Genomic DNA, 20,378 nt, shown 5'->3' on the forward strand with positions numbered 1-20,378 from the left:
AGCTCGCTGGGTGTGAAGTGTGCCCTGTGGGCAAGCTCTTACAGCCCGGTCCCACTGAATATATCAGAGATGAGATAGATTTGTCACAGTCTGGTCGAGAGACGGCAGATGAGCACAGCAAACAGAGAACTGATTTTTCTGTACGTCTGGAGTACGTGGCAGATTTCTCTGCATATAGCTCTACTTCTCCAGCAACAGATAACTATATGCTACTTCAACTATTCTGGCTGATCGGCTGCATTTTTAATTCCCTGTACAGAGGCAGGCAGTATAGACTTTAAACACTGTGCAACTTATAAATAAACTGCCTCTGCATACATTTTATCTAATGTGTTAATAATCACCCTTGTGCACCCACGAGAAAAGTACATGTGCTTAAATTTCCTTTCACACTGTGCTCTGTAGCTCCGTCCTCCCTGCAGCGCCAGAGATATTACACCATGAATTAAACCAAACACACTTAATGTGCATGAATGGATTGAAATAACAGTGTCCTGTCTCCCTGCTCCTTTTAATTCAAGTGGACATGTCTCCCAGAGTATTAAAGGTGTTCCTGTCCCGCACGGCCCAGAGGACACCTTACATGACCAGCTGGCGTGTCGTGCGGCTGCTGGGGGTAATTCTGCTGGTGGTGCTGTGGTTCCTGGTGGCCTGGACGTCCGCCGTGTGCCAGAATCCTGAGCTGAGTCGGGCCCTGATCGCTGCAGGCCTCACCCCGGAGGGACTACAGTTCAGCATGTGCCTGCTGGACCGATGGGACTACATGATGGCCGTCGGTAAGTGTGTGTGTGTGTGTGTGTGTGTTTACATGTGGCCACTGTGTATTGATGTCTACAGGACAAGAAATCATCCAGAATGAGGAAATTCTGGTGCCACTTACCACTTCACTGTAAGGAGCTTTTGGGCTTACAGCTTGGGTGTAAGCTTCTTGGGTGAGGCTTAAGATTAAATTTAGTTTAGAAACTTTACTTTTGGAAAAAAGCTGCAGGCAGGGTGAGAGGGAAAAATTTGTTTGGTAACACTAGTGGAACATTTTGGTTGTGAATGCTTGAACTCTACTCATTCCTGAAAAGCTGCTTCAAATGGTATCTCGTATTCTGTGAGAGAGTTTAGTCATTAAAGAGTAACTTAAAGGTACCCTGTGTCGTTTCTGACCACTGATATTACTATAGAGCAATATTTTTATGAGGTGGTCTCCAGTTTTTTGGTGACACAGTACATGTTCCCACCGATGGTTTCATATCGTTCCTCTGATCTACAGGTGGCGGTAACACCCCAACACACACATAGCAACGCCAACAAAGGCAGGGGTAGTGAGTAAATATGACTGTAAACAGTGCAAAATTCAGGCCCAATTAACTTGTTTTGATATGCCACAGATTCATTCAGTATGATATTTTAAAAAGTTTTCTTGAAGTAGACTAAATGAAAATGCAGAGAAATGTAAGAGAGTACGGCTGACAGATTTTCTTGGGAAAGTTTTTCTCATAACCTTTTCTACGGGGACTGGTGGCATCTCTGAAAATAAGTTTCTAAGTTCTAAAGCTTTAAGGTCCTGAGGCTCCTGTACCAGCTCAAAAGTAAAGAGTCTACAGTTCAGAAACTGATGGGCACAGTGAGGCAAAAAGACGTTCTCCGACCTCACAGAATTGAGTTTCAATAGTGGAGTTGCACCACTGGCAACTCATCTGTTGTGGGCAGAGCAGTCTTCTCCTGTACTGTGTGGGAGCTGATGGTACCGACAGTAAATGGTTTAAACACTTGAAGTCGTTAAACTGCATCATGAAATTTCCAGCGAGTCTTAAGCACAGTGGCTCCATTGTTGTTCATGTCAGGCAGAAATAAACAGGTACAGGCCAGGGGAGTCTTGATTTTATATAAATATGATAAACTGCTCTGCTGTGGTGTGCTGCTTGTTGGAGATAAACACAGCTGCCTCTTTAAGGAAGCTGTAAAATGCTCCACAACACACAATCTGCCAGCTAAAAGATATTACTGACTGATTGTTAGAACCGTGCTATAAACTTATTGTTATGTTTTATTTTCATTTTAGTTTTTGATCTTTAATCTTTTCATGAAAGGTGCTATACAAATAAAGTTATTATTATTGTTATTAATGTGTTTTGATATGTCTGTTTATTACCTTTGAAGCAGCATTTTGAAAAACCTCTGCTCTGAACTTGATGGTAAATAGATGCAGTTGTGAATTTTGATGATATTCTCCATTTTTTCATTTAATTTCCCCCACAAACAGTTTAATGAATGTACTACATGTTAGGGTAACAAAGGAACGTTCTAATAAACAAGATGGCGTGCCCTCCTCTTACAGTAAGTAGGGCTGCCACCAGCATTAAAAGCAGAATAACTCAAGAGGGCAGAAGGTATCCTTAAATGTCTCATTTATTTATAAAGCTTTTTACCAGCGTGTCTCAAAGGGCTTTCCAGAGGATGAGCCTATCAAGTTTTAACTAGGCAATAATCTATCCCAGAATAAAGTGGAGTAATGTAGTATGAAACATCATAAAACATATGGAAGCAAACCTAAGCACAATCTGTGGGATTTGTTATCTCAACTGAAGTGAAATAAACTGCTTTAATGAAATATTTTTGAATGTTATATTGTTGCGACTGCAGCTTCACCTTTAGTGTCCATACTCTGTTCTGCTTTCTTACATATTTCATCCTCACTTTTCATATTCTGCTCTCACCACTTTGAGTTTCCCAGTCTTTTGATTCACATTAATCCATAGATCATAAATGATATATATTTCTAACCAAGCCACACATTAAATGTTATTGACCCAGACTCTAAGAATTGTTTTTTTAATTGAGATATCCCTAATGTTACCAGTTTTGGCCTGCATTAGCAGTCATTTAGGGACTGAACAGAAATTATTTAGATGGCGAGGGGGCTAAACCTTATTTCTGACCTAATTTGCAGGGTTATTAATATTTGCTTTGGACCCTTCACTTGTCCTTGAAATAAACTGCGTCAGGCTCGCACCTAATATCTCAACTCCCAATTTTAAGATTTTAATTAAATATATTATAATGTATTACCATTTTTATTTAACCCAAATTGGACATTATGAGATTAATCAGTGGATAGTATTAGGGTTGGCATAGATGATAATGCCCTGTTCCTACTAACTATAAAGATATGATGATGTCTACCTTTTTTTGTTTTGGTTTTTTTTTTTTTTATGGCATTAGGGTTCTACCAGTTTCCTGCTAACTGAGAGGTGAAAAATGAAGCTCCGATACAGAGACATGATTGATTTCCTCTAAATATGGTCAAACTCACCAATTTGGTCCATGGTGTACACAAAAGGCTTTTTTGGACAACCACCCTCTGCTCTCCCAAAAGTCATACAACCAACCCTTTTGGGAAAAAAAATACACAACCCTCCTCCTTTTCTGACCCCGACTAATGATTTTGCACAGTCCCTAACCCAGAATTTATCAAATTCACCAGCTAACAAGAATGAAGAATGATTGGGCTGTTGAGAAGTTGCGGGTACTATCCTTCAAGTATCTCTCAAGTCCCAGACGGCCTTGTGTGTGCGTTGCAGTCACTTCCTGATGACAGATTCTTGAAGCAGGAGGCAGTGATGGGCACCTCACTGAAGCTGGTCTGACAGCAGGGGACACTAATCCTGTTTGGAAAGAGGGAAAGGATGGATCCCTAAGAAATGCTCAGTCTGCCTCTGAAAACTTATAGACAGGCAGACAGGGAGAAGGAAAGATGGGAGTGGCAGGGAAAAGGAAAAGAGGAGACTGTGAAGTATGAGGCTTGTAGGGATGTGAGCAGCGATGCAAGGAGAGTTTTCCACAAACCGAGGAGAGGGGGGACTTGAGAGGAAGAGGGAGCTGGTGAAGGGAGGACAGCTAAGGACACTCTGGAGACGGGGCAGAAGAACAGGAACATCTCCAGAGAAAGTATGTGTGTGAGAGACACATCACTTTAAATGGAATTAATCACATAGAGCACAACAATCCCTCTGTTTGTGTTTCTGCATCTGTGTGTGTGTGTGTGTGTGTGTGTGTGTGTGTGTGTGTGTGTGTGTGTCAGTTTGCATTTGCTTGTGAAAACCAGAGAAGGCAGAAAATGAGGAAGCCCCGCTGCTCACTCTGACAGACAGTGAGAACACACCGGTGTGCTGAGGCTGCAGTGAAGGACAGGAACCACCCTGCGAAGGATTTTTAACAATACTCAAGTCACGGTGCACGTCATGTTTGTGGGAATTAATCTAATTGCTTTTCAGCGTTTTTGCTTGTTTTATCATAATGCCGACAAAGAAACACATGTCTGTCTAAAAATGAATAAATCATCCCATTTTGTCCTGCAATGTGAAGCAAAACAGAGCTGATGCAAAAACGTATTGATAATGTCAGCAATAAACAATTAATTTGAATATGCAATTAATCTGCATTAGTTGGAATTGTTATCCTTTCCCTCTTGCGAGCAGCTCTCCATGCATCCCGATTCAGAGGCTAAGCACCATGTAATTGGTGATGATTTATAGACTAGGCCTATTCATGAATATTAATTGTCTGTAATCGCTGTAAAGACTTTATGAACTCATATGTCAACACTGTCCTCGGCCCAGTTCTTGGTTCTATTTGCTGTCTGCAAACAACACAACAAGTTTGTGTAGACTGTATCAGAGGAAAACCTCTGACTTTGTGATGCTGACTTGGAATTCAGTACATTATAACTAAAAATATGTTTTATATGCAAACATATTCTTTTTTTCTACCAGCAGTAAAAGAAGCATCATCTTTTTGTTCTACACCAGGGAGCAGCAAGTACAAGATGTATTAGACTGCTCCAGGACATAATTTCATACCTCCAAAATGCAGTATCCTTCAAGGAATCCTCTTCATGACTTCCAAAAGAATTGCTATTGATTTTTACAACTGATGCTGTTTAAAATTTCATTACACCAACAATTTAGATGATAATGTGCGGGCTGTGAACATACACTGTGGTGATTCTGACATATGTTGATAGCCATGAAGCCAGCCAGCGTTTTAAATGCATCTTCCCTGCAGATCGTCATTGGGCTGTGTGACCTTGGTGAGATTAGGCGATAGCAGGGATGTGTCAACAAGCAGTCGAGGAAGCAGCTGCTTCATTTTGGGGGAAACACTTCAAACACTGGGAAATCGTGCTAAATTAGGAACGGCTTAATTTGGAACTACGTTAACACCGTCAGTGTCTGGTGTCAAACTAGGGTCAATATGGGGTGAAAAACAGTATAGCAGTATAACAACAGTGTAGTTAAACAGACTGAATGTATCAGCTCTCGGAGGAATAACTCAACATTTTGGAAAATATATTTTAGAGCTTTTTTTTTTTTTTTTTCTGAGAGTGAGATGAGACTGATACCACTTTCATGTCTGACCATTAAGTATCATGCAGGAGGCGATTAGCCTAGCTTAGCATAAAGACTAGAAACATAAGGGAACAGTTAGCTTGGATCTGTCCAAAGGTTAAAAAAAATCTAGTCACTCTCGTTACAGCTAACTATATAACATGTGTCTTTTTTGTTTAATCTGTACACAAACAGAGAAGTAAAAATAAAAGTTTAATGGGGGAATTCCAAAATCTTTAGTTACAGTCTGCTTCCTTTGTGTGGTATCATTGAGTCTCCAGATAATATTCAGCCTAATAGTTAAGATTTAACTAACTTTAACTAATAAACATAATGTGATGCATAAGAAGTAAGAATGACATTTATGTCACAATATAAATCCAGTATATTTGAAAGGCTTAATAATCAGGTAAAATCTCATTCTTACTTGTTTCATTTATGTTTGATAAATATGCATCACATAAAGTTTATTAGTTTGTTTATGTTAAAACTGTGTAATCCAAATGGATGGAAATCTTATATGCAATTCAAATACATAAATCTTAAATATTAGGCTAAATATTTTTTGAGTGTATGGTAAACGAAAACCTTTTTGGCTGGCTGGGCAGATAAATTAATTTGGACAGAGCCAGGCTATCTGTCTCCTCCTGCTTCCTCTCTGTATGCCAGGTGGCTAAGGTGAGCTCCTCCCAGCTCCAGCTTTGTATTTATCTTAGAGACATGAGAGTGGTATCAATCTTTTCATCGAACTCTTTGAAAGAAAGTGAATGTGTGTTTTTGGTCAAAAATGTTGAACCACTACTTTTTCACCATTGTGCTGAAGGGTGAGTTGGTACATTGCCACTGCTTCTGAGCGGGAAACACAGACAGAGATAATAGAAGTTAAAGACAACAACAACTTTAAATCAAGTTATGTCATCTAACCGTCTCTGTGACCTCTTTTGTTTGTTTCTTCTGTTGCTCAGCGGAGTTCCTGTTCCTGCTGTGGGGCGTCTACCTCTGCTACGCTGTTCGCACTGTACCCTCAGCTTTCCATGAACCACGTTACATGGCTGTGGCCATCTACAATGAGCTCCTCATATCAGCCATTTTCCACATCATCAGGTGAGAAAGGAAAATGGGGTGGGACAAGCATCAGTGGGCATGAACAGTAGGTGAGAGAAAGTGATGTGTGGTGAGATGTGAATGGCGAAATCTTGTCCTCTTGTTGATTGAGACAGAAAAAGGAAAAGATCTACAGAGGGGCACATAAAAGAGGAACGAAACAGAGCTGAGACTGTAGAACAATGACATGTCACACTTTGACTTGATGAACATCTCTGTGACAGTAATGAGGAAATGGCATGAATAATGGCGAGGGCCTTGGATGACTTTACCCGGTCTTGCAGCACAAGCTGTTGTTTAATCATAATCACAGGGATATTTGCCTGTTAGCATGGGCATTACAAGTGTTGAACATGTCAGATGAAAGGCAGAGTTCACCCACCCCCTTCATCAGGGAAATCAACACTGTCAGCAGAGCGCAGTGTAAGCCACTTTAAAGGAGGTGAATAAAAAATGTCTTCCCTAGGCAGAGACACAGCATACATCTACTGTGCCAGAGCCCAGAATAAACTCTGTGCCGTGTAACTCTCTGTCTGTCTCTCACAGAGGTGGGAAGCAACTGCTCTTGTTACAGTGTTGTATTCAGTTAGGCACCTTCTTCAGTATTTTAAATTTCTTTTTTAGGAATTTTCTTGAAAATACATTTAGGTAAGAGCTGAATTAAAGCCACTCTCCAGTAAAATAAATTAAAGCCAGACCAGTATTGTCTCCATCATCGGACTGGGGAAGAAATTAAGCCTTGGACTGTGTGTTTGTAAACTGGAAGAGGGCCAGTGGTTTAACAGGAGGGACTTACACGCAATAACATACACAAGTGCTCTAACATGCACGCCCGACCAGACCGACTACCAAAACAAAGAACAGAGAAACTTAGGTTACAACCCACATAGAGGGGAAGTGACTTAGGTATTGGTTTTGGTATTGGTAGGTCTGCTGCTCTATTATTGCTTAAAACCACGTTTACAAAATGTTTAAATCTTGAGTTAAGATAGGATGACTACAGAATAGGATGTTTCCCTGTTTGGTATTACAGAAACAAGTAGCCCACTGTCTCTCTCTTATCTACAGAGGTAGCATTGTTGTAAATTTCCCAAAAAGAACAACTCTGGATTTTTTTCAGATGTTACCAACACTTCTCAGTCATCTGTTTTGAAGTTAAGTACTCATTGTTTTACTTCCATGTTTTGTAAGTTTCAATTAAAATACCTGAGATAAGAGAAGAGTAGCGTTGGTTGCTAGGTAACAGACATAAAAGTTGATAACTGATGTTGGGTTGAGTATTAAGTATTTCCTAACCAGAGATAAGATAGGATGAGGTAAGATAAGATAGGATTCCTAAAGTTAGTTAGGATAGAAATATAGACTATAAAACAGTTCAGATAGGATCTGCAAGTTGGGAGGTTTCTGTATTATGGCCCCTGGTCAAAAATGGTACTATTTTCACTGTATTCGCTCCCACTTTTCTCTTCCGAGTTGTTCTCGGCCATATCAGGCAGAAAACTGTAATAAACCTACTGTACAGTACGTTCCCAACATCAAATAGCAGACAGACAAAGTTAGCGACTCGCTGAAGAACACAGTGGAGCATTTATCAGCTCAGGAGTTAGTGGAGACCAAAACAGAGCTGAATATTCACCAAGTGGCCACTACTCCAAAGAAATGATACTGTTTGTAGGTGTCTGCTGGATGTGCACAGAGGCAACTGTTAGCAGTGTGTTAGCTGAAAGGACAATAAGTTAAATGGATCAAAATTGTCGGGTTTGGATGTACAGCCAAATCAGATGTGACTTGGACCCTGACTCACTTACATCTACACATTCTCGTGCGCCTCTTGAGAGCTTACACTGTATGTCCAACAAGCTGGTTTAATGTGCCTGTGTTTGAATATACGGGTTTTGACTAACTGATTTTAAAAGGAAACTACAGTGTAGAATGGTGCAGTTAGGAATAGTCAAACTTTTACACGATTCCTAAACCACACACTTCTTTGTCAGTCCTGCTGCAGTGGAAATAAAAGTGGTCAGGTGAATTTTATGGAGCGCCTGCTGAAGCCTCCAGCAAAAAGTTCCATTTGTCACACTTCTGATAAAGCTGTTCCTGATTGAATACTTTTTCATTTAGGCAGACGTCTATTGTGCTCAGTGGGACAAAAAGGAAAAGATCACATCCTTTTAATCTGTTAAGAAACCAAAAAGTCCAGTGGGTACACCTTCATCATCACAGTGAAAGTGTTATAAATCAAGCTGTTCTTGCTTGCTGGGGAATAAAACATTAGAGAGTTTTTTTCTGTGAGCTGACAGAGTCAGTCTGCTGCTGCGGTCTAGAGATAAGGGTGGACTTGTGGGGAATGTGATGTGTTTGTGTGGTGGGGTAGGGATGATAAAAACACACACACACACACACACACACACACACACACTTTACTCTTGGATGTCTAATGAATTATGAATGTGAATGTGTTTATTAGGAGTAAAGGGCCAACAACCTCTGAGCCACCTTGGCAGATCTCTGATGAATGATTGGAAACAACTCACACTATTTCTTGATCACACTCTCACACATACACACAAACTGAAGGTTTTCATGCTGGCACAAAGAGACACTCACAAAATACACAACACTCTTAGCTCGATACCTCCAAAATAATTGCATTGATTTATCTGTCATCGTGTCTGGCTTTGATTGGCTGTGGAAAGTTGATGCCAAAATGCAGCTACTTGTTAGAGCCCATTTAAGTTTTTGTGCACCTTTTCACATTCTCCAGCAATAATTGGAGCACTTACCCGTTTCACTGCTCATGGATACAATACCAACTATGATTTAAAACAGCTACAATAATAGTAATGATGACATAAAGTCTTGTAAAGAAACCACAAGCTACCAAAATCGCTGCGATGAGCTTTGACGAACTGCACACGTCTGAATTGAGGTAGAGGTGACAGAAATGGGGCACAATACTTTTGTGCTAAATTATCTGACTTGGTGTTTTGCTGATGGTGACAGAAACAAAATATATCTCTTCTCTGCTCTGTAGATTTTTATAAAAACTTTTCAAAACAATGTGACTAATTTACTTTGCCCTGTGTCAGAGAATCTCAAATAGAGATAAAGCTGATAGGGCTGAACATGCCACAAATGTAAGCAGGACCCTGACTGTGCCAGGCTTTAAAAAAAAAAAGTGGTAAAATCAGTTTTGATGTGATTAGGAAGGGCAGGCAGTAAGTGGCAGCAAGGATTTACAAAATCACATCAGTCTCCATTCTACATAAAGTCTGCCTTTGGGTATAAGAAATTGTCTGTGATACTCTGACAAGATGTACAATCAAGTCTAGGTACACTATAAATATAAGGTAACTTATAATAGCCAGTTCCTGCTCTGTGTCTAGATAGTAGAGGTTTTGATTTTGTCCGTGTATTTTTTATTTTTTTTTTTTACAGCATGGCTACCTGGGGACAAAAGAGGTGACATATCACAGGGTCATGCTGTACTTTACTGCACCTTTTTGTCGCACAGAATCATGGTTTTGGGTGATGAATAACACTATCTAACATTTTGTAGACAGTAGAGAATAATAGAAAACAAGATTAAAGCGTCTACAGGTATACTAGCAGCTCTGTATTTAGGCACCGTGGTGCTTTAAGCTAAATGCTAACATCATGCGAACATGTTCACAATTCCAATGCTACTTTGTAGTATAATGTTTATCTTGTTCAACATTTTAGTATTGGGTGTTAGCTCTCTAACGTTTGTTAATTGGCAATAAACACAAAGTAAAATATCTTCTGTTGAAGTATATTAGCCTCTAGTGTGGCTACAAACTTATGTCTGGTATTCTCAGGTGTTTATTTTGGCAGCTACCTGAGGCTCGACAACATTAAGCATTCAAAATGTATCTAGCCTCAGCACAAATAACTGTATTTCCCTCAAAACCAACTGAAAGTGAACACATTTTTCATAACCTCTGCAGATTGCCTCTCTAAAGGAGAGAACTGGTTCCAATAAATCGCTACTTTCATAATTTTCACACAGTTTTGCTTTTAAGGCTCTGTTTACAGTTAGTTTTTTTTTTTTTTTACGCCTCAGGGTTTGTGGTACATTTCATTCTGTTCTCATCCAGAGATTCACTAAGGGCTGCTTTTAATGTTTGTGTGTATGTGTGACTGAGCATATTTCACAGACAAGTACTCAGTTCAGCTGCTTTCAAATATAAACTTTGATAAAGTGGTGATGAATGAACAGAATCTCTCCTGTTGATGTTTTTCCTGCAGGTTCTCTCTGGTGCCTGGACTGCACCCTGACTGGATGCTCATGTTGTTCTTTGCTCACACTCATCTGACTGTGACTGTGACTCTGTGCCTGCTGCTTGTTCCAAAGGTAACACTTTAGTATCTGGAGCTCATGAAACATGTCAGCTCTTTACTGGGCTGCTGGTTAACAATTAACAGAGGCAATTTCTAAGGCTTTACCACCAACTCCATGTTAAATCCTATGTAAGTATATTTGTGCCTGAGCCCACTGTGCATGAGCAATCGGACATTTTGACAGCAGAAAAAGATTTGCAAGAGGAAGAATTATATTTTTTTGGTGGTGAAAAATAATGAGTTTCATTTATTTAAGGACTGAGTTTAAGTACAGTTTTGAGATACATGTACTGGAGTGTTTCAATTTTCTGCTCCTTTATATTTCTACTCCACTACATTCATCTGACAGCTGGAGTCAGTGCTTATTTTACAGATTAGGATTTTGCATAAAACAGATAATAATGATATGCTCATAAACCACTGGTTTCCGGCATTTTTGACTGGCTCATATATATAAAAGTGTGTAGTTGGGCTCCTTGTCGTATTTCGAATGTCTATGAGTTGTTAGAGATTCTGCTAAATAGAGATTTCCTTTCGACACTTGTCATGTTATTTCAGAGGTGCACCATCAAATGTTTGGGGCACCAAAGGGGAAAAGGGGCCCCTGATGGACCCTCATGTTGGCACATTTTGCAATGACAACTATTAACCCCCTTAAACCTCCCATAAAAACAGTAAACAGTCTACTGCTGCTGCCCCAAATGCCCTCTAAATGGGGCCCTTGATGAGGTATGCTGTAGCTGGCATCTAACAACTGCCTGCATGTTGTTCTGGAAGCATCTGTAAATTGTAGCATCTACCAATAGTCTGCATCATATGTAATTTTACTTAGGTGATTTTTAATGCAGGACTTTTACTCATAGTATTTTAGATTGTTTAGATTGAATAATAGCCGTTAGTACTTATTATAGATTATCTTCTCCTATACCATATACCTCTGCTGTTACCTGACACTTAACTGAAGAGACCATATTCCTTTTTAAAAATCAACAAATACAATCATGACCTCAAGTTTTATGGAATTATATTTGTGCCCAGTGGGAGATGTTTTTGCAATCGCATAAATTATACTAAGTAGAGAAATTATTCACATAAAAAGAGTAATTTAATGTGGGAAACAAAAAAAAAATGCTTAGTCATTTTATTTGCATTTTAGCTTCACATTTGCATTTTTTGGAGATTCATATCCATATAAGTTCACTGTGAGCGGGTATCCATGGGTCAGAAAGTGCCCAGAGAAGGGAAGTTTAGAGAGTGCAAATGTGTGAAAGTGAGTGAAAAGGGTTATAGTTGTGCATTAAATGAGGAATAACAAAAATGCCAATACATTCACTGAGCACAAAATAGACTTTAGTTTACTCAAATGAAATTACTCTGTGAGTGATGATGAAACTATAACTTACGTGCTAACAAAAAGTAGTTTTCTTTGCTCAAGTTTAACTATTACTCCACTGAGTTCAGGTATCTACAATATCTGATTGGAAACTAGTCAGAGAGACAAAGCAGAGAGCAGCTCACATAGAAAGTGCTGCGTAATGACATCTTACTATTCTTTCTTATAATAATATTTCTTGGAAAATCCTGCAGTTGTAATGGAGATTATATTCAGCACAGAGGATTTTCCTTTAAGGCTACAGCTGTACTGTAGCTTGTATACAAAACACTTCATTAATCATCTTAACTTCATTTGATATTAGCAATCTGGAACACAGACAGACACAGACACATTTGCTACCATTACCTTAAACTCATTCAAACTGCGTTAGTGGTTATTTTAATTTAGCTAAGCATCCCCATGGGCATCTTCATGTGCAATCTCTCAAGTCTGATGGAAAACATTTAATTCTCCTGCTGTGTGAGAAATGCAATACACCATCAGCGCTCTCTGTTCTTTCATTCTTTCTTAATTAGGCACCTCAGAAGTGCTAGTCAGTTGAGTACACTGGGATAATTAAGCATAATGGGAGGATGCTAATCTCACCCAGCGTCTGTTCTTGAATCTCAGCTAAATATCTGCTCTCTCATTTGTTCCTAGATTTGTTATTTAAGCAAAGCTAAACAATTTGGCCCATGGAAATCTTTCTGTCTTCTCAGTTTATTGTATCTTTGTAATAATTTAACCTCGTCTCACCTTTTGCTTCTGTACATTGGAATCCAACTGTGGAGGAGATTAGTGCCTGCAAACACTGAAAACTGAATTTGTTATACACAGTTTGCATAGTTGCATAGAAAAAAAGATTTTTTTTTTTAAAGTATTGAAAGAAACATTGAAACTAACTTGAGTAACTTATGTTTAAATGTTTTACTTCGACTCAACTTTTAATTGGTTGAATACTTGTGTAGCTTTCTTTAGCAGCAGTGGTTTTCCTCATTTTATTCCTGCACATTTACCTGGTACCAGTATAGAAAGTGTTGTCTGTGGGCAGGAAAGTAACTTTTACATGACATTAAATCTATGTTGGTAAAATATTTTGCCGCAGGAAAATGTTGTTCACCTCCATTCCACCTTAAATGGCCCTTTTAGTCATCTTATTCATTCTGTCAATTCAATACATCTAATCACTCTTTTAAAAAAAAAAAAGCTTCCTGTAGGCCCGAGATCATATTGCTTGACAAACTACATTTCCACTTGTGTATCTTTTTCTCAGCCTTTGCGCAGGGTCACTGATGCCATTCTTAAACCTTGCTCTCCATCTGTCTTAGTTCCTGTCCAAAGGGACTCAGGCCAGGGATGACATTGCCACAGAGGCCTACGAGGAGGAGTTGGACATGGGAAGATCTGGCTCTTACCTCAACAACAGCATCACCTCAGCCTGGAGCGAGCACAGCTTGGACCCTGAGGACATACGGGTGAGGTAGCATTTAGAGTCATAGCCATATATTAAGTCTGGTTTTAGTCCAAACATGAATTAGTTTTATTCCTGCTGGTCTCTGCTGTTTCTACAAAGACAGTGTCACAGACAAATCCCTGTTGACCATTACCAGTACATAGGGATCTACAGTATTTTGAACACCAATGTGCAGTAATATTTCATGAGGACATAATAAATAAAAATGTCTTATTTCACTTTTTGACTCAACAAAGCCACAAAATGTCCCATTCTTCAGTGGAGCAGAGTTATCAGTTGATTCTTGATGCCACCAGTTCCCAACAATGGCAAAATGTTTTATCAATATAAATAATTTTCTATGATTGTTGACGTGTTTTACACAGTTCATAAACTATTGCAAATTGCTCAGGCTGCCAGTTTACATAACAATTCAGAAGCACAGTTTTGAGTAACCAGCTATCAATCATATGTGAGTAATTCTTACCTGAAAGATGACCATCAAAATATGAATCAGTTATGTAGTAGCAGCATTTATAGTCTCCTTCCTTCTCCAGGATGAGTTGAAGAAGCTGTACGCCCAGCTGGAAGTCTACAAACGCAAGAAGATGCTCGCCAATAACCCTCATCTCCAAAAGAAGCGCAACTCCAAGAAAGGCCTGGGCCGCTCCCTGATGAAACGGATAACAGAGATCCCAGAGACGATGCACATACACCGCCAGTGTAGTCGTGAGGACGGCAGCGAACACGGCAGCAACCGCAGCACCTTGAAGAGAACCCCGTTTGAACCGAGTCATCACGGTAAGTCTCTGGTTCCACCTGTTTAATTCAGGCAGGGTGATAACAGCAGCATGGAAATGAAGAGAACCTATCACTGAGTTTCACCTTTGAAATGAAGAACATGACTGAGCTGTTAGATGAGCCTGGACCTGGAGGGCTTAAAACTGTCTGCATCCATGATATATTTTTAAACTCTTTACAAAATCTGCTAATCTGCTAATCTGAGAGATTTACACTTTGTGCTCATTGTGTAACATTTGTGACTAGTTTTGTCTGAATTTCATAATTTCTTTAAAAAAACTTTAAAATGATGATTCAGCTGTAGAAATGCTATTGTATTATCAATACTCCTTTGAGAATATTAAGAAAAGAAACCAGCTCAGACTATATTGCCTGGGACCTGTAGTAGATGAAGAGATTTTCAACTGGTTAAAGTTAGAATATGTATTTTAATGTTCCCACTTTAAAATGTTCAAAAATGACTAGACCCATGTTAACCTGTTGAGTTGTTACTTACATATTTACAGCAATTATCAATTCTCCTAGAGAAATCTGTGATTTGAATCAGGGTAATGGTTTCGTTTGGTCGCCTGTCAGTGGCGTCATATCCCCTGTGCACAGGCGTCTGCATGGTGGTTGCCTGCCAGAATCTCAAAATTGACTTTTAACCAGTTTTAAGCCACATTTTTAAGATACACTTTTTACACCTTGGTGGCTTTTGACTATATATTGTAACCAGATGGAGGATTTTAGTCATCAGACCCCTGTATCTTAAGTTATCAGAGTAAAAAGCCAGGCAAATGTCAAGCAGCTCCCAGCTCCTCTGAGACCTCCTGTGTCCACTGAAGGGCGCCGCTGAATCACTGGTTTAAACATGAAACTGCTTTATTCATTGTTTCTACTGGTTTTAATCCCCTGATCCGTTTGTTATGAAGAGGAAGAGCTGCCAGTAAAAACCTCCTGTACATATCATCATAAGTTATCAAAGAAACAAAGGTAAGCAGTCTCAGCTCCTAGCCCCTATCAGATGTCCCGTGGCGCTATTTCACAATGTCACCCATTATTGTTTTGATTGAGAAACCCCTAGCAGCAGAAGTTACATACTGTGCGTTTAGGGTGACAACTTTGACCTGCTGGTGGTGCTACAGGGATCACCCAAGTAACAAGGATCCATCATTGTCAGTGTCTGTGCAATCCATCCAATAATTGTTGAGATAGTCCAGTTACTTTATTGACCAACAAACCGACATTGGTATCCGCAGAACCACCCCTACATAAACTTAAAAATATAAACTTAAAATGAGTAGAAAATAAGTCATGTTGGTAGATCTACACCACTTCATGCATGACTCTTAATTATTCTTCTCTCAGGCAAACCTCGGGATGACTCCCTAAAGAACAAAGTCATGGGTTTGAAGAAGTCACTCAGCTATGACCACGTCTGTGACCAGGATGAGGAAACTGGAAGCCAAACTGGCTCCACCGCAGGAGACAAAATGACTCCTGTTGGAGGCGGTGGAGAGGGATCTCTCCTGGGTTCCCTCATTGGCCGGAGACATGCCAAGAAGCAGCTAGAACCAGCTGCGACCCCACCGAGACTGGAACCGGCCGAGTCCACCGAGTCTGTTCCTCTGTTCTGGAAATCAGCCAGCGCTCACAACTTAACACACGAGAAGAAGCCCGTCCACCTGCGGACCTCTATCATGCAGAAGTCTCTGAGTGTGATCGCCAGCGCCAAGGAGAAGATGCCGGGGCTTACCAACAAGACGCAGAGTGTGGAGGACGCCAGTAAGAAGGGTCTGAAGGGACAGGAGGGGAGGATGCTGTCGGAGGTGGATGAGACGCCTGAGCATTATCCAAAAATGATCATCAGCCAGTCAGTGGAGTACTCCAAGACACCATTGAAGATGGGCATCATGAAACAACAGGTGATGTTTACACATTTACATTCCAAATACAAATTTATTGATGCATTTGTGTTTTTCAGCTCTAGTGCCGAAATGTTTAGTAGGTTAATCAATTAATCCATTGTCGAAAGTCAGACAAAAGTCACAAGAACCCTTCTGAGAGGGAAACACGCAACACATGCAACAACTGGACCTTGAGTTTAGAGTGTTTTGCAAGCGGTTTTCTAACTCTCTATCCTAACAGGTGAGTGGCAGCCAGCCGTCCATCTGCTCTGAGATGGGGAAGAACCTTTACGATGTGTCCGAGGTTTGTCCCTGGGAGCTGGAAGAACCTCAGACCCCCTCTGAAGCCAAAACCCAGAAACATGTTTCCATCGCTCCTAGCGAAACCATTGGAACCCGGAGAGGCAGCAGCAGCTCTGGGATCAGCAAAGGTAGCCGGTCCCAGCAGAGGCAGAAGACAGGGCAGTCCCCTTCCAACAGACGCCGCTCCAAAGATAAAGGAGGAGAAAGAGAAGAGGGCAGGGAAACGCGGAAATCTCGCCCACCCAGGTCACCTCTGCCGCTCAAGCCGGATGTGTGTCCCTGGGAATTTGATGAGCAGCCCATGCTGGGAGGAGATTCAGATTCCATATCCCCAGACAGGATCAGGCGCAAGAAGAGTGTCACACCCACCGATGGGAAACCCAAGGGGCTCCACTCAGACCACTCCAAGTCCACAGGGAGCCTTTTACAGCCTCCTTCCCTGATGGTAGAGATCTGCCCGTGGGATTACACCAGCCCACCTTCACCTAAACAGGAGAAGACCTGCAACAGCCCCACCACACACAAGAAGAAAAGGAAAGGCTCCTGCTCATCCAGCCACAAAATGGAGAAGGAGAAAGGGCGGGAGAAAAGCAGAGAGAGGCGGAGCTCCTCCAGCAAGCCGCCATCAGAGAGGAGACGGGTCAGCCAGTCGTCGGAGTGCAGCGGGTCAGCTTCTGAGCGGCGGAGGAGCTCCACCAGAGACCCAGAGGTGATGGAGATTAGGAGAAAGGAGGTTTTCTCCCAGGAGATGGAGCTCTCACACACCAGCTTTGCTCAGAAAACTAAACTCTCACCAGAGAGGAAGAGAGAGAGCTCCTTGAGTAGTAGTCACAAACCTGCAGTCGTCAGTGGGCCAAAGATGGCTGACGTTTGCCCTTGGGACTTTGAGGAGAAAGACTCTGGTGAGAGGGCATGATAACTGGTGCAACGACTAACTTTTTTTGTATTCACAGACTGACAGCACAGAAGACAAAGCAAAGAAACCGAATGATAAAGAACCAACATTGTATTTGATATGAAGTTTCATGAGGTAAAGAACATGTGTCCTGCTGTCCATCGATGCAATCCAAACAAGACCTTCTCGTTGTTACATTGCAGTGAATGCAACCTTGAAGTCACTGTAAAGGAAGTTTTAGTCTGCACTTTTGCTTGCCCATTTGTCAGTAACATTGTACGTATGTTCTATCACACTGATTACATCAAGGCGATTTGTAAATGAATCATATTTACCAGCAGATCAGACAATCATTATTCCACAAACACAGTAAATGCTTCACCTAATGGGCTTATTCAGTAGTGGCGTTTGTTTCCCCTGTTACGCTGATGATACTGCGCATAAAGCAGGAAGCCAGCAGAGACTTAATGCATTAGATGCTGATGACAAAAACAAGCAGGGAAAAAAAGACCTAAGGAAAAATAGTGTGTTAGCTTAGAGAAGCGGGACCAAAGCCCTAGACATGGCTGCGATGCCTTACCTGTAGGCCAAATCCATAATTCATGGCATGGAGATGATCTGTTTGATTAGAGAAATGTGGGATTTCAGTACAGTTAAATGAGGGAAACTGTATGTTTCAGTAAAAGTTCTCCATATACAGTATGTATTTTTCTAAAAAAAGAAAAAATAGTCCTTGCATGTGGCAAACTGCTGTATCAAGCATCCAATAACTAAATGTTTATTGGTTAACTTGTACTCAAATATGACAGTGGAATGTTCGATGTTGTTGCCTATGGTATTTGTCTCCTTATGTACACATGATGCTTCTGAAATGATGTGCATTGCTATCAATAATGTACACACATATTTCAAATGGCTTGCAGTTACAGTTGAGCAGTACCAAAATACTCATGAGGCTCTCCCTTCTGTTGACATTTATTTACTGTTTGCTCAATATTTTTGCCCTGGATGTCCCGTCTGAAAAAGAAAAAACAAAGACAAGAAAAAAAACCACACACTCTAGTATTACAGGCTGCAGTATCTAAGTCTTTTAAGGACCAAAACCAAGCCTGACTGGGGTGGATGATGTGAATAATGCATTTCTTTCTATGACTTACTTTCCCGTCTTACATCTGCTTGAATGCACCTTCCTCCAAATGTTTGCACATATTCAACGGCTACAGCCACAGCTATGCATGACCAAAGCTTTTCTTTTGCCACTTTCTCACAGACAGAAAACAAAGCAATTTACCATTTCAGCATCATCATCAACAACAACAACAACAACAACAAGAGTCAGCCTTTCTGTCCTGTGATCAGCCACCCACCACTGACAACAATGTGCAATGCAGTCACACACGGCAGTCAGTTCAGCTTCATTACGGTTGTGTATGCATGACAGTGAAAATACATGAGGCCATGGTACACTTAAATTCACCAGAAGGCATAAAAAAATCATTGTGTATACTATGAAATACTTAAAGAGGACTTAAGAGCACATGGGATTTTTCAAATATAAATGTCAGATGTTGTCATGTATTTATCAGGCGTTTTAGATACGAACTTCCTGTGTAAGATCAAGACCTGTTTTGCTCTTTCTCATCATTCTCATCTCCCATTCAGGAGCAGCAGCTATGATGTGAAAGGCCTGATAAATAAACATGACTCACCGATCGAACTTTCACTAGCTTTTTTCTACCAGATGGTTTTAAAGGCTGTTTGAAATGTAATATTGCAACTTGCCCACTAAATGTATTTTATGCTTGTTATACTGTAAAGTGTTGCTCCGAAAAGTTACAAACTATTGTAGCATCCACATGGGAGTATTTATATTGTACATTCATATTGTGTTGCATGTACATACAGTAAATACAATGTTCTCAACTCTGAATTAAATATTTCTATGAAACCCCACTGTCATGAATTTGGCTTCAGTTTGCTTCAGGAGTTTGAGCTTTACGGTAATGATTCATATATGTTGATCACCTGCTAGTGTGTATTGCACAACTCTTCTTTAGCACACCAGTTACTCTCAGTAGATACACACATTTAGATGTATGAAAAAACAAACATACACCATCACAAATCTTAACCAATCTTAACCCATCAGGGCTAAAAAGGTTGAATATCAGTTATCAATACAAAACAATAAGTTCTATATTTTTACAATCTCAAAAACCTGCTTGTGTTTACCACACTGTCAACCCTTCAGAAGCAGGTGCTTGATGTTCAAGCAGTCTGGACAACACTACCACCATGTGGAAGATGAGAACCACAGCAGTCTATAAATTGCCCAAACATGGTCCTTAAAGTTTCTGACTAAAAAACTGGATAAATGTTGGAACCAAAACTCTGAATGACCTCTTCATTTCTAGATTGGACAGTAGTAGAGTATAACTGTGCTTAAATATCATTTATTAGTACTTTACTAGATTATTTTTATTTTATGCTTCTTTATACTTCTGCTTCCCGACATGTCAGAGTTAAATATTGTATATTTTCGTAAACTTTATTTCTTTAGCTATTAGTTAGGCAACAGTTCAGATTAAGACTTCAAACAAAACCCAAGATCTTCTTAGAAGACATTGTTACAGGTTAAACTACTCAACTGAACAGCTATAAAGTTGTTAAAATTACATGTTTATGCACAGTAATAACTCTACAATATAATATATGATACTATAACTCTGGTAGGCACCATTCTGCTGCATAATAAATGCTTTTACTTTACATACATTTGCTGATCATACTTTTATACTTTTACCAAAATAGGACTTAT

At 40.2% G+C, this 20,378-nt stretch overlaps 1 protein-coding gene across 1 annotated transcript in view; it reads left to right on the top strand.

The window, feature by feature from the left end:
• Positions 1-19,513, top strand: part of gpr158b (G protein-coupled receptor 158b) — a 59,388-nt gene extending 39,875 nt beyond the window's left edge. Inside the window, exons 7-13 of the mRNA XM_071492117.1 lie at positions 538-776; positions 6,344-6,482; positions 10,752-10,857; positions 13,548-13,694; positions 14,230-14,473; positions 15,824-16,380; positions 16,604-19,513. Of these exons, the coding sequence (XP_071348218.1) occupies positions 538-776; positions 6,344-6,482; positions 10,752-10,857; positions 13,548-13,694; positions 14,230-14,473; positions 15,824-16,380; positions 16,604-17,581 (2,410 nt within the window). The 3' untranslated portion in view covers positions 17,582-19,513. The remainder of the gene's footprint in view (positions 1-537; positions 777-6,343; positions 6,483-10,751; positions 10,858-13,547; positions 13,695-14,229; positions 14,474-15,823; positions 16,381-16,603) is intronic.
• The last annotated feature ends 865 nt before the right edge of the window (positions 19,514-20,378 follow it).

This window comes from Trachinotus anak, unplaced genomic scaffold (genome assembly GCF_046630095.1).
Source record: "Trachinotus anak isolate AG129_WGS33_773 ecotype Australia unplaced genomic scaffold, CSIRO_AGI_Tana_v1 ptg000012l, whole genome shotgun sequence".
In the NCBI taxonomy this organism is placed as follows: domain Eukaryota; kingdom Metazoa; phylum Chordata; class Actinopteri; order Carangiformes; family Carangidae; genus Trachinotus; species Trachinotus anak.